This window comes from Portunus trituberculatus, chromosome 2 (genome assembly GCF_017591435.1).
Source record: "Portunus trituberculatus isolate SZX2019 chromosome 2, ASM1759143v1, whole genome shotgun sequence".
Classification (NCBI taxonomy): domain Eukaryota; kingdom Metazoa; phylum Arthropoda; class Malacostraca; order Decapoda; family Portunidae; genus Portunus; species Portunus trituberculatus.
Genome location: NC_059256.1, coordinates 6,937,358 through 6,951,645, shown reverse-complemented (window position 1 = coordinate 6,951,645; position 14,288 = coordinate 6,937,358). Strand labels below are relative to the sequence as shown.

General features: G+C 43.4%; 1 protein-coding gene across 1 annotated transcript in view; it reads left to right on the top strand.

The window, feature by feature from the left end:
* The first annotated feature begins 1,235 nt into the window (after positions 1-1,235).
* The window catches only part of LOC123504137, a 13,142-nt gene continuing 89 nt past the window's right edge, over positions 1,236-14,288 (top strand). The window contains 7 exon segments of the mRNA XM_045254464.1: positions 1,236-2,439; positions 5,484-6,591; positions 6,593-8,008; positions 9,394-9,560; positions 9,751-9,901; positions 10,968-11,183; positions 11,363-14,288. The exon segment at positions 11,363-14,288 is cut by the window's right edge and continues 89 nt beyond it. Coding sequence (XP_045110399.1) covers positions 5,546-6,591; positions 6,593-8,008; positions 9,394-9,560; positions 9,751-9,901; positions 10,968-11,183; positions 11,363-11,399 — 3,033 coding nt within the window. The 5' untranslated portion in view covers positions 1,236-2,439; positions 5,484-5,545 and the 3' untranslated portion in view covers positions 11,400-14,288.

Here is a 14,288-nt window from a genome sequence, read left to right as displayed (position 1 = left end):
GCCTCGGTATGACAGGCGTGGGCGAGATGACATAGGCATGGGTGGAGAAAGTGGCAGGAGTGTGGCTGTGAGCGCATCCAGTGTTTACCTTGGCGGGGCTGTGACTGGCAGGACAGAGCGGGGCTGAGTGCATGAGTCAGTGCTACAGCATTGTCTGCTGCATGGCAACCACTGACCCTGCTGCTGCTTGTACTGCTGCTGCTACTTGTACTGCTGCTAATAATAATAATGTTACTGTTCTTACTGCTGTTACTATTCCTTCTGCCACTACTACTACTACTACTACTACTACTACTACTACTACTACTACTAATAATAATAATAATAATAATAATAATGCTGGTATTACTTTAGTTACTACTACTACCACTACTACTACTACTGCTACAATCAGTAATAGTAGTAGCATTAGTATTAATAGTAATAGTCTATTACTATTAGTATTAATGCTACTACTGATGCTGCTAATGTTATTGTTGTTACTACTGCTTCTGCCATTACTACTACTACTACTACTACTACTACCACCACACCACCACCACCACCACTACTACTACTACCACTGCTGCTACTGCTACTACCACCACCACCACCACCACCACCACCACTGCTACCACTGCTGCTACCACTACCACTACTACTACTACCACCACTTCTTCTTTTCTTCTTCTTCTTTTTTTTATTTTTATTATTATTATTATTATTATTATTATTATTATTATTACCACCACCACTACCACCACCACTACCACTACCACCACTACCACTACTACTACCACTACTACTGCTGCTACCACTACAACAACAACTACTGTTACTGTTACTATTGCTTGCTACTACCACCACCACTGCTGCTGCTGCTACTGCACCACTACTGCTACTGCTGCCACTACCACTACCACTACTGCTACCACTGCTACCACTACTACTATTAGTAATAGTAGTAGCATTAGTATTAATAATAATGGTCTATTACTATTAATATTAATGCCACTACTGCTGCTGCTGCTGCTACTGCTACTGCTACTGCTACTGCTACTGCTACTATTACTATTACTGTTACTATTACTATTACTACTACTACTACTACTACTACTACTACTACTACTACTACTACTACTACCATTTCTAATACTACTACTGCTGCTGCTGCTCCTACTAAATAATATAATTTTGTTGCTTTTTTAAGTAAAACTTTAATGCTAAGAGAGAGAGAGAGAGAGAGAGAGAGAGCTACAAATTGGTGACTTGTGTGTGTGTGTGTGTGTGTGTGTGTGTGTGAGAGAGAGAGACTTTGTTGTCAGTAGTTGAAGGACTCACTATATATTGGTAGCGGAAAGGGTTGGAATGAGAGGTGATCGCAGTGTTTCTGTAATGATAATGAAGGTAAACAGAAGGTGTTGAGGCGAGGGGATTCCTCTGCCCTGAGTTCCATTCATGCTCACTGTGTAGGTAGAGTGTGTCACGTAATGGTGTGACAGACGGGAGGGGCAGCCTTAGCTCGCTACGATTCAGCGCCGCCGTTTGAGCGCCCTAGTATTCAGCGGCACGGTACTGAGCGGTGGTGTGCTTTCCACTAACCATTACATGTGTGTTTGCTGCTGGTGTAATGTTTGGATTAATGGTGAGCAGGAAGCAAGGTGCAAACAGTTCACCCATTAAAGACTACATGATTATGGCGTTTGACATTCATAGAGAGTGATCGCTTGTCTCAAAAGAACGGAGCAGCTGATGTCTCTATGTGTGCAGATTGAGGATATCACTGCCAGTTTCTTAGATGTTAGAAATGATCTCAAATACCACATGTTTAGCGTAATAAAATACTAAACAACTATATACCACACAAGATTGTAAATTTGGACATCAACCTCAAATAAAATTGGTAAAATGCAGGAAAGCAGACGAAAGAACATCAAAAATTGTTTCTGGATATTGGAAAGGAAATGAAGTAAGATATCCACGTGCAGTTGCGCATATTTGATCATACTAAGATGAATAATATCCTCTTTTAAACGATTCCAAATGCTTCTCATATTTCTTTTTAAAACAAAGAATACCTTTATTATTTATTTAGTAGCGTTGAATAGTCTTGCGCTGAAACGGCGGCGCTGAACTGGGCCATTCCCGCTCAAGCAGTTGTGACGTGGCACAAAAGAGGCACTAGAGTCCCTCAAGGTTCACTACTGGCTCCATTCATGTTCACTGTTTACATGCATAATATGTTAATGATGTGACAGAAGGGAGGAGCAGCCATGGCAGTTGTGACGTGGCACACAACATGCATTATATATATCCATGAGACACGGAAACAAGCTGGAAACACAATTATCTGTAGAGGAAACATCAAAAGATTGTTTTTCCACGCGGAGCACTTAATACATGGAACTGCCTGAACAGGAATGAGGTGCAAAGACTGATCATAATAATTTCAAGGTCAAGGTAGGTTAAAAACAGATACAGAGGCGGCATGTTACGAGCAGAACTCTATTCCACCATCACAACTAACTAATGACGCAAACACACACACACACACGCACACACACACACTACGCCTCACTTAACCTTCACGCTGCTTTTCTTCTCTATATCATAATAAATTAATTTGATAGAAGTTCATTGCATCCTTATTATTAGCTGTTGTTTTTATCTACATTACAAGAATACAATAACACAACATATTAACCCCTTCAGTACTGGGACACATTTTTACCTTGAGATTTGTGTACCATTAGACCATTTTATTGACATTAGCAAGGGTGTATGGAGGGCACAAGATTAATGGCCACAGTCTTCACTATTTTAACCCCTTCAGTACTGGGACACATTTTTACCTTGAGATTTGTGTACCATTAGACCATTTTATTGACATTAGCAAGGGTGTATGGAGGGCACAAGATTAATGGCCACAGTCTTCACTATTTTAACCCCTTCAGTACTGGGACACATTTTTACCTTGAGATTTGTGTACCATTAGACCATTTTATTGACATTAGCAAGGGTGTATGGAGGGCACAAGATTAATGGCCACAGTCTTCACTATTTTAACCCCTTCAGTACTGGGACACATTTTTACCTTGAGATTTGTGTACCATTAGACCATTTTATTGACATTAGCAAGGGTGTATGGAGGGCACAAGATTAATGGCCACAGTCTTCACTATTTTAACCCCTTCAGTACTGGGACACATTTTTACCTTGAGATTTGTGTACCATTAGACCATTTTATTGACATTAGCAAGGGTGTATGGAGGGCACAAGATTAATGGCCACAGTCTTCACTATTTTAACCCCTTCAGTACTGGGACACATTTTTACCTTGAGATTTGTGTACCATTAGACCATTTTATTGACATTAGCAAGGGTGTATGGAGGGCACAAGATTAATGGCCACAGTCTTCACTATTTTAACCCCTTCAGTACTGGGACACATTTTTACCTTGAGATTTGTGTACCATTAGACCATTTTATTGACATTAGCAAGGGTGTATGGAGGGCACAAGATTAATGGCCACAGTCTTCACTATTTTAACCCCTTCAGTACTGGGACACATTTTTACCTTGAGATTTGTGTACCATTAGACCATTTTATTGACATTAGCAAGGGTGTATGGAGGGCACAAGATTAATGGCCACAGTCTTCACTATTTTAACCCCTTCAGTACTGGGACACATTTTTACCTTGAGATTTGTGTACCATTAGACCATTTTATTGACATTAGCAAGGGTGTATGGAGGGCACAAGATTAATGGCCACAGTCTTCACTATTTTAACCCCTTCAGTACTGGGACACATTTTTACCTTGAGATTTGTGTACCATTAGACCATTTTATTGACATTAGCAAGGGTGTATGGAGGGCACAAGATTAATGGCCACAGTCTTCACTATTTTAACCCCTTCAGTACTGGGACACATTTTTACCTTGAGATTTGTGTACCATTAGACCATTTTATTGACATTAGCAAGGGTGTATGGAGGGCACAAGATTAATGGCCACAGTCTTCACTATTTTAACCCCTTCAGTACTGGGACACATTTTTACCTTGAGATTTGTGTACCATTAGACCATTTTATTGACATTAGCAAGGGTGTATGGAGGGCACAAGATTAATGGCCACAGTCTTCACTATTTTAACCCCTTCAGTACTGGGACACATTTTTACCTTGAGATTTGTGTACCATTAGACCATTTTATTGACATTAGCAAGGGTGTATGGAGGGCACAAGATTAATGGCCACAGTCTTCACTATTTTAACCCCTTCAGTACTGGGACACATTTTTACCTTGAGATTTGTGTACCATTAGACCATTTTATTGACATTAGCAAGGGTCTATGGAGGGCACAAGATTAATGGCCACAGTCTTCACTATTTTAACCCCTTCAGTACTGGGACACATTTTTACCTTGAGATTTGTGTACCATTAGACCATTTTATTGACATTAGCAAGGGTGTATGGAGGGCACAAGATTAATGGCCACAGTCTTCACTATTTTAACCCCTTCAGTACTGGGACACATTTTTACCTTGAGATTTGTGTACCATTAGACCATTTTATTGACATTAGCAAGGGTCTATGGAGGGCACAAGATTAATGGCCACAGTCTTCACTATTTTAACCCCTTCAGTTCTGGGACACATTTTTACCTTGAGATTTGTGTACCATTAGACCATTTTATTGACATTAGCAAGGGTCTATGGAGGGCACAAGATTAATGGCCACAGTCTTCACTATTTTAACCCCTTCAGTACTGGGACACATTTTTACCTTGAGATTTGTGTACCATTAGACCATTTTATTGACATTAGCAAGGGTGTATGGAGGGCACAAGATTAATGGCCACAGTCGTCACTATTTTAATCCCCTACATGAGTGTCTAAACCTGTATAAAATCACCAAATAGTAACCACAATGAATATGAAAATGCGCCATGCTATTGAATGGATTAAAGAAGTATTTATATTCTAGAGAGAGTGGAAGGGAGAGGCCAGTAGAGAGAAACACACACACACACACACACACACACACACACACACACACACACACACACACACACACACAAAGGAAGGCGGTGGCATAGTGGATAAGGTGGTGAGCATGGGATCGGGCAGACGTCCACGCGTAGGTTCCAATCCCACCACGTACAGCCTTAAAACACTTTGCGATTTGTCGAGTGGTTTAAAGTTACCTACATATCACCATGATGCCCAGGTTCTAGATGGTTACACTCAAGATGAGCTTGGGCGGTGATATGGGCCCTAATATGGGTACCACTATAAATAAAATTGCCTGCGCCACTAATGGGCGGAAGCTGAACAGCGCTTCCCATACACTCTTCAAGAGTGCCTACAGGCGCTATAGGCCTTACCGTAAAACACACACACACACACACACACACACACACACACACACACACACACACACACACACGTACGTACGTGTATCTATTTACTTATACGGTCCATTTTTTTCACAATACACAGTTCCAACCACCTCATTGGAGAGCAGTGAACGTGAGCAGTCCTGCTTATTAAGAATCACTGCCATGGCCACCCCCTCCCCCTCTGCTCACTCCGCCCCCTCCGCCCACACCGCTACCGCCCCCACCCCCTCTGCCCACTCCGCCGCTGGCCCCGCCCCCTCTGCCTCCTCCACCACACCTTCCGCCACCGCCGCCGCCGTGACAGTGGATTATGCACGACTCAAGCTGGTGTGCATCTTGATGGGTCCTGGAGCAGCCGTGCTCAGCCACGCCCTGAAATGCGGCACAAACAAGGCCCCCTCCGTCACCCTCCTGGACCACCTGGCCAGCCTCCCTGACTCCTCGACGGCCAACTACCGCGCGCTGAGCAATAAGACGAAGAAGAAAATCTTTAACCGGGATGAGGAAAGAAAAATTGGTGATGATCCCTCGTGCCAGACCTTTGATATAACACTGCTGTACAAGAGCATAACACTGGCCTGCGAGGGTGTGCCACCCAGTGACGATGCACGCTGGAAGGACACGGCACTGATGGAGGGACTCCTCAACAAGATCAAGGAGGAAAGAAACACCTGTGTCCACGAATGGACTCAGACGAAAATGGATGAACACCAGTTTAAGAAGAAACTTCAAGAGTTTGAGGACATCTTCATCAGAGCCCTTCATGCCGTCAGGGACAGGTACGGAGTCTGTGCCGCTGAAACCAGCACTGTCATTGACTCTGTGAGATTGCAGATACAAGATGTGTTGAAAGCCTTTACTGAAAAAGTCATCCTCGTGATGAACTTCGAGAAAAAGCTGGAAATGTTCAAGGAATTATCAGTTTGTCACCTCAAAGATCGTTACAAACACTTTGAGTGTTTTGACCCGCTCTCCTTCCTGTGTGGATCCAAACAACGGGTCCACGTCCAAACAGTATTTGTGAAACTTGTCCTTCAGCAAGAACACACACCACTTGAAATAGACTCCGTAGAACTCTTGAAAGTTCTGACGGACGAGTCTCGCCCTCCCGCCTGTCCAGGACGACAGGCCGCGCCTCGCCGTGGTGAGCGGCATCGCCGGGAGTGGCAAGACCACGCTGCTCACTCTCCTGGTGTCAGAGTGGCGCAGGGAAGAGTGTGACCGCCGCGTCAAACATCTGGAGGAGTACGACATTGTGCTCAGAATACTGTGCAGAGACAAACATGCCGAGGACCTGGAGACATTCCTGCGCCTGGTCCTCCCGCCCAGTCTGTCGGTGTTTGGGGAGCCCCTCGTGAAGTATCTGGAGCACTGCAAGGTGCTCTTCCTCATAGACGGCCTCGATGAGATGAACCAAACCTCCAATAAGCTCGTCACTAATGTTATGACAATCGCCACATGTAAGAAACAGTTCTCAATCCTCGTCACCTCACGCCCAGAGCGAGTGGACCGCTTCTTGAGGCATTACAAACAGGACTATCGCCAATCACAGCTGAGTATTGAGGGGATTCCCGTCGCTAGGAGGACGGAGTTTGCACTGCAGTACTCCACCTCCTCCACAAACCAGGACAGGCTGAGGGAATTCATGACAAAACAAAAGGACATCAAGTTGTTTGAGCTTCCTCTCAATCTGTTGTTTGTGGTAAGATTATTTGAACACAATCCAGACTGCATGAAGGAAAGCCCTACCCAGGCCAGCCTGTACACCCACTTTCACGAGTGGTGCACAGAGAAGCTGTGTGTGAGAATAGCCACGCACCCCACATGGGGGGAGAAGAGGCCGCGCACCCTCAAGACGAGGATAAAAAGAATGGTACAAGAAATGTACCGAATGGCACTGCATTGTCTGCTGCAAGACAGATTGAGCCTCTCAGAGGAGGACGTGGAGCGGCTGGAGAAACGCTGCAAGGAAGAGGACCTGCCGGATCAAGAAGTCTTGGGAGCGTTCTTCACTCTGCAGTTGTCTGTCAACAACAGTGTACGTGAAGAACACTACTCGCTGCCCCACAAAGGACTGCTGGAGTACTTTGCCGCACGACATATCATGCAGCGCCTTCAGGATGGGTCCCTTCCTCCATCAGGGGCTGTCAGGAGCCTGCTTCAAACCGTCAGTCAGCAAGGGACATTTCATGATCAGCGTAACCTTTTCTTCCACGTGGCGGGCCTGTTGGCCAGAGAAGAGGTACCAAATCGCACTGAGGCAATAAAGGAAGTAATAGAGCTGGTTGGGGGGGATACTTGCGCATGGTGGAAGGAATGGCTGTCACTGGTGGAACACACAGATTATGATGAAAGTTTCTTGCAGGCCATCGCTCACTACGTCACAGGAAACCCTCCTCGTAATACGGTATGGATAAGTGACAATACGTTGGCCAGCGCTGCGGCACTGCTCCCCCGTACTTCACCACCAACAACAGTGGAATTATGGCTGGACAACGAAAGTGTGAATGTGGAGAATGTTCGTGCCTTGAGTCATTACCATTGCAGTCAGTTGAGGCTACACCACCATTACCAGCACCCCGGCAACACACCTGCCTCACATGCCATGCTGCACACCATACGCAGGTAAGCACACACCTGTGTGTGTGTGTGTGTGTGTGTGTGTGTGTGTGTGTGTGTGTGTGTGTGTGTGTGTGTATAACTTCACTCAACGGATTTCATATGGAATAAACCCATCTTCCTCTTGTCATAAGAACTACTCTAACTTCGTACATGAATACAAACAAGTAAGTATATCATGTAACTTACTCAATCAGGCATACCACATGCATCTTACATACGGAGATGTACACACGATTTCTTTACTCATAAATACGTGAATGGTAGGACATATCGGTGTCATAGTGATCCAAAGTACTCATGTACAAAAATAATACATAAATATCTTATCATTATTCCTCCTTCATTCTTATTTATCTCAAAAGCTACATTGCAACTTATAAGCTCCAACTTACTTGATGTGATGTTTGTCCATTGTGTCTCCATCCCAGCAACCTCCGACCAGGCTTGGGGGCTGCTCAGAAAACTCACTCTTCAATTCCTCTCTCGTCTCTTTTTTTTTTTTTTATACCATGTGGGCTTTTCATGGGAGTTTATGGGCTAAAGGGGGTACTTTTTGTGGTACTTCCTATCTCAAAGCCCACACGCTAGGAAACCCTTGCCCCAAGTGAGGAAGCCCAACCTACACTCTGACCATGGGCAGGATTTGAACCTGTGTGCTTGGAGACCCCTCGGACCCCAAAGCACGCTGGGTTCCACTGCCCGCCCCATTCCTCCCCAACTTTCCCTCAGAGATCTCAGGGGGCGTGTCTTGACCTACAACAACACGCCCACCAAGAGTACCGCCCACCAGTCATGTAAAATCCCAGGTTTGCAGCACCAACAACGTGTAAAAGACAAGAGCAACACATCGCTGTTGTCCTCTCCCAGGATGTTTACCTGATACACTGACCTGGGTCATTAACACTGTTTCCTTTTGACCCTTCTAATCCTTTTTATAGCTGGGTCAGTATCTCAGCTGACCACAAACTGATGCTTACTGGCTAACCATCTTTTCCTCATTTCTTGTTTCTTCTTAATTTACATTGTGATGTAGGTAGACCACGTAATAATGATAATAATAATAATAATAATAATAATAATAATAATAATAAAAATAATAATATTGATAATGAAAATAATAATATTAGTAATAATGATAATAATAATGATAATAATAGTAATAATAATAACAATAGTAATAATAACAATAATGATAATAATAATAATGATAATAATAATAATAATAATAATGATAATAAAAATAAGTTAAATTGAAATAGGAAAACTGGGCGTTCAATGAAAATAAGAATATAGTAATAGTACAGTAATGGAACGAAGAAAGAGAGAGAGACCATGTGTGTGTGTGTGTGTGTGTGTGTGATCAGCAGTTCAAAGCCTCGTTATTACAGGAGCCGCCTTGAGGTGTTTGTTGGTCAACTGAGTGCTGATTGCCTGGCGCTGCTCCCTGAATGCCTTGAGGTGCTACACCTGGCTGTATCCAGTGATGAGCACGCTACCCGCCTCACCGCAGCACTCTCCCGAGCCGCCTCATCTCTGCCTAACCTGTCCGAACTTAGTGAGTCTGTGCTGCAGTGACCCTTCAAGGTTGTTCTACTCCTTGCACTGTTATTCAGTAAATGCTTTGTGTGTGTGTGTGTGTGTGTGTGTGTGTGTGTGTGTGTGTGTGTGTGTGTGTGTGTGTGTGTGTGTGTGTACTCGTATACGTGCGTGTATGTGTGGTGTTTGAGTTAGTATTGTGCTTGCAGTGATACACATTCCCATGTCGATGGTAACATCAGCGGCGGTTCTGTCACCACTGCCTGAAGTCCGTGATGTGTCCCTGGTCTTGTCAGGCGTGGACAAAAACCTGGTGAAGGAAGCGTGTCAAATGGCCACAGCTCTCCAGCCAAGAACCGGGTGAGTGTGTGTGTGTGTGTGTGTAATTCACCTCGGTCGTCTGCTGGTCACCCAGCCAGTCTTCCCCATTACGGAGCGAGCTCAGAGCTCATAGACCGATCTTCGGGTAGGACTGAGACCACAACACACTCCACACACCGGGAAAGCGAGGCCACAACCCCCCCAATTACATCACGTACCTATTTTACTGCTAGGTGAACACACCCCACACATTAAGAAGCTTGCCCATTTGCCTCGCCGCATCCCGGGACTCGAACCCGGCCCTCTCGATTGTGAGTCAAGCGTGCTTACCACTACACTACGCGGTGTGTGTGTGTGTGTGTGTGTGTGTGTGTGTGTGTGTGTGTGTGTGTGTAACCTGACGATCCTGCTGATCTTTCCTAGTCAGGTGACTTTAATGAGGAATAGGGTACTCCAGAAGCCTTCATACAGCCTTGGAGGGTGGAAGGATCCTAAACCTGTGCAGATTCTTAAGCCGATAAAAATCATTTAAGTGGCAAGAGCAGCGATGAAAAAAATGTATCATTTGAAAGAAACCTGCACGCACTGCTATGTGTGCAAAGAGGATGGAGGGAGGAGACAAAGCTGGATCAGTCAAGGACCATGTCCCTAGTACCAGTATGTGCAGGTTTCTTTCACCTGATAAATAGATAAAGAAATAAATGTATATATATATATATATATATATATATATATATATATATATATATATATATATATATATATATATATATATATATATATATATATATATATATATATATATATATATATATATATATAGAGAGAGAGAGAGAGAGAGAGAGAGAGAGAGAGAGAGAGAGAGAGAGAGAAACAAAATTAACAAAACCTTTAAAGAATATTAATGAATTGAAAATGAAATTTAATAAAAATAAGAAAATAAACAAAAAGTAAGAATAAAAACATTGATGAAAAACAAAACACATAAAATGAAAAGCTGAAAACAAAACAACAAATAAATCAATAAATCCTGGCAGAAAAACAAGCAAACAAACAAACAAGTAAATACATATAAATTCCATCATATCTTTGCTTTGCCTTCCAGATATTATTTTATTGCGTTCCCCGGGAGCAGCATGGAGGCGGCAGGGTGGCGGCGCCTCCTCCACCTGATGAAGAGTGCGCAGGTCACGGTGGGGAGGTGGGTGGAGGGACAGTGGGGGCGGGGAGCTGTTTGGATACCAGCGGAAACCATCACGGGGAAGGACGAGATCGAGCTGGAACAATTCACTCGAACTTGGTGGGGCGGTGTGGTGTTCAGGTGAGTGTGTGTGTGTGTGTGTGTGTGTGTGTGTGTGTGTGTGTGTGTGTGTGTGTGTGTGTGTGTTTGTGTATGAAAGAGTGAGACTGTGTGTGTGTGTGTGTGTGTGTGTGTGTGTGTGTGTGTGTGAAAGAGAGACAGTGTGTATGTATTTAATTACCCCTGGCTTTTCCACACAGAATGATGGACAAGCTGTGCTTCGAACCATTTGGTTGAGTCTCGGGAAGATGCTGATGAGTCTTATGGAGAAGATGATGATAGTGAAGGAGGAGGAGGAGGAGAAGAAATAAAGAGGAGAGAATAGTGTAGAATCGGCAGAAATATTGAGAGTTGTGGGATAAGGAGCGCTTAAGCCCACAGCAGGTCTTTAATTGTGATGAAACTGGCCTGTTTTTGAAAAACAACTACCAAACATGATCTATATAACAAAGCAAGAGAAGTGTTTGCCAGGACACAAGCCCATGCAAGACAGGCCAACTCTGCTTCTGTGCACCAATGTTAGCAGCGACACTGCTTTTTTCTAATCTTGGGTTTGGCAATGGCTGGAACGAATTTCCTGATTTATAGGTATCAATAGTCGAACTTTTTAATACTCGAACGGTCGTTTGGAACTAATTAAGTTCGAGTATTGAGTCTCCACTGTATCATAATATCCATTTGCAATGTCGGATATTTTCCACTCATCCTTCCACTTTGTTTCACACAATACTAACACATCAGGCTTAACTCTTGCTAGGAACTCCTCAATCTCTAACATTTTCGACATCAATCCATTAACATTAGTATAACAAATTTTGCTTACCTCCTCATAAATTTCTTTCTCAACCTTAGGTCTCTGACTCTCCAGTAAAACTGCTCCTTTTCTTCTTCCGTCCTTATAGCGTTTTTTGCTTAGCCTCTGTGACCAGTTCCTTTACTCTAGTTCTCTCCTCCTCATCCAAATCTTTGTTGATCCATGACCCATTCAATACTTCTTCTTGTACTTGAGTTGCGAACTTTATTTTTAAGGGTCTTTCCTTCTGTTCCTCAAATTTCCCAATCCTATGGAATTCCTCCACCAATTTTTTTTGCCTGATTTCCCTCCTCTGCAACTGTCATTAATATATTCTTAATTTTCTCCTTTTTCATTGCTTCTCTCTCAGATCCATTGACTATCTTCTCTTCCCTTACCCCAAACACCACCACACACTTTACCTTATCCACCGGGTCCCTTACCAGTTTCTTCTTTTCCTTAATTACACTGATTACCTTACCTGTAATTCCTTGCTTCTCTTTCTGCTGCTCCTCCATGATTTTCTTGAAGGATTCTTCATTTCCTTCCCTCTGCTTTATCCACACAGACTGTTTCTCCTCAACCACCTTAACTGACTGCTGAACCTTATCATTGTGCTTTTCCACCTCCATCATCTCACTCCTGAGCTGCTTCTTTAAGTTATCATTTTCCTCTTGCTGTTGGGCATTTAAATTCTTGACCTCCTTCAGTCCAGCTCTCAATTCGGCGATTTCCTTCAACATTTTGCCTTGATCCACTTCCAGCGTTTCCACTCTACCCATTATTTTTTCCATTATTTCTTCCATCCTATGAAGATTCCTCAAACCCAGTGTATAATTTAACCTTCCTCCACATCCCGCTGCCGAAATCCTTCAAATTTGGGTGTTCCTCCTTCCGCCATCTTGTGACGTCACATATAAACAAAGCTAGCTGGACGAAACTCCACCTCCACAAAGACAGTTTAAATTTTATATAACTCACGATGTCAGCTTCTTCCCTCCCTCACTACCACATCTAGGCGTCTCCAGGGTCGCACCCCGCTTGCAGGCTTCTGCTTTTTTATCTTCCACGGCAACTTTCTCCGGTTTCAACACGGAGCTCCCCGCTGTCCGCCCTCCACCGCCAGCCGCCAGTGTGTGTGTGTGTGTGTGTCATCAATTTTGTCCATTATAGGCCATCCAGAGAGCAAAAACATGCCTTGTGTGTGTGTGTGTGTGTAAGTAAGTAAGTAAGTAAATGTTTATTGGCATTGTGTTACAAACATGCTAGATACAATTATACAGGCCAGGTGTTGCCTCAGTCTGTCAACCCGAAGCTTCCTGACAAACTTTTTGATTTTTTTATTTATTTTATTTTTATTTTTATTTATTTATTTTTTTGGATGCAGTGCGAACCTAAACCTCAAGTGTGAAAACATTAGCAATACCAGTATGTGATAATCATAACTATAGTACAAAAAAAAAGAAAATAGAAATTGTAACCATAGTAGAAATAAACAATGAATGATAACTATGACAACTAAGCAATGATAACAAAAATAATAACAACAACAATAGTTAAAACAATATAACAATTTTAGATACCACTTCATTTAGACTGTTTGGAGTGCTAATAAATGTGCTTTTTTTTTAATACCATGTGGGCTTTTCACGGGAATTTCTGTGCTAAAGGAGATATTTTTTGGTGTACCTCCTATCTCAAAGCCCACCCGCTAGGAAACCGTTGCCCCGAGTGAGAAAGCCCAACCTACACTCGGATCGTGGACAGGATTCGAACCCGTGCGCTTGGAGACCCCTCGGACCCCAAAGCACGCATGGTTCCACTGTACCACGGCGGCTCCTTTTCAAATCTCTGCAAATTACCACTATTAAGTACTGAGGGAGCATTGCAAACATGAGGTCCACCGCAAAACACACTGTTTCTGAAAAGAACTACACTGAACTGAGGACAAATCTGGAACTGACAACTCAAAGGGCCAGTGTCAAAAAATCAAAGTTTTGAGAAAAGCATGTGTGAAAAATTGCATCCTTTATTAACTACCAGGTAATGACGACAAATAAATAAAAATAGAAGTAAAATAAATGGTGTCATCGTGGTACAGTGGAACCATGCGTGCTTTGGTGTTCGTGGAGTCTCCAAGCGCACGGGTTCGAATTCTGTCCACGGTCTGAGTGCAGGTTGGGCTTCCTCACTCAGGGCAACGGTTTCCTAGCAGGTGGGCTTAGCAGAGCAGATTTCCACTGGCTACCATTCCACTCAGACGTAGCCCTGTTACACGAAAAGACTTAAGCCATACAAGGGAGTGACGGTGATACAGAGAAAGTTAGTGAAAA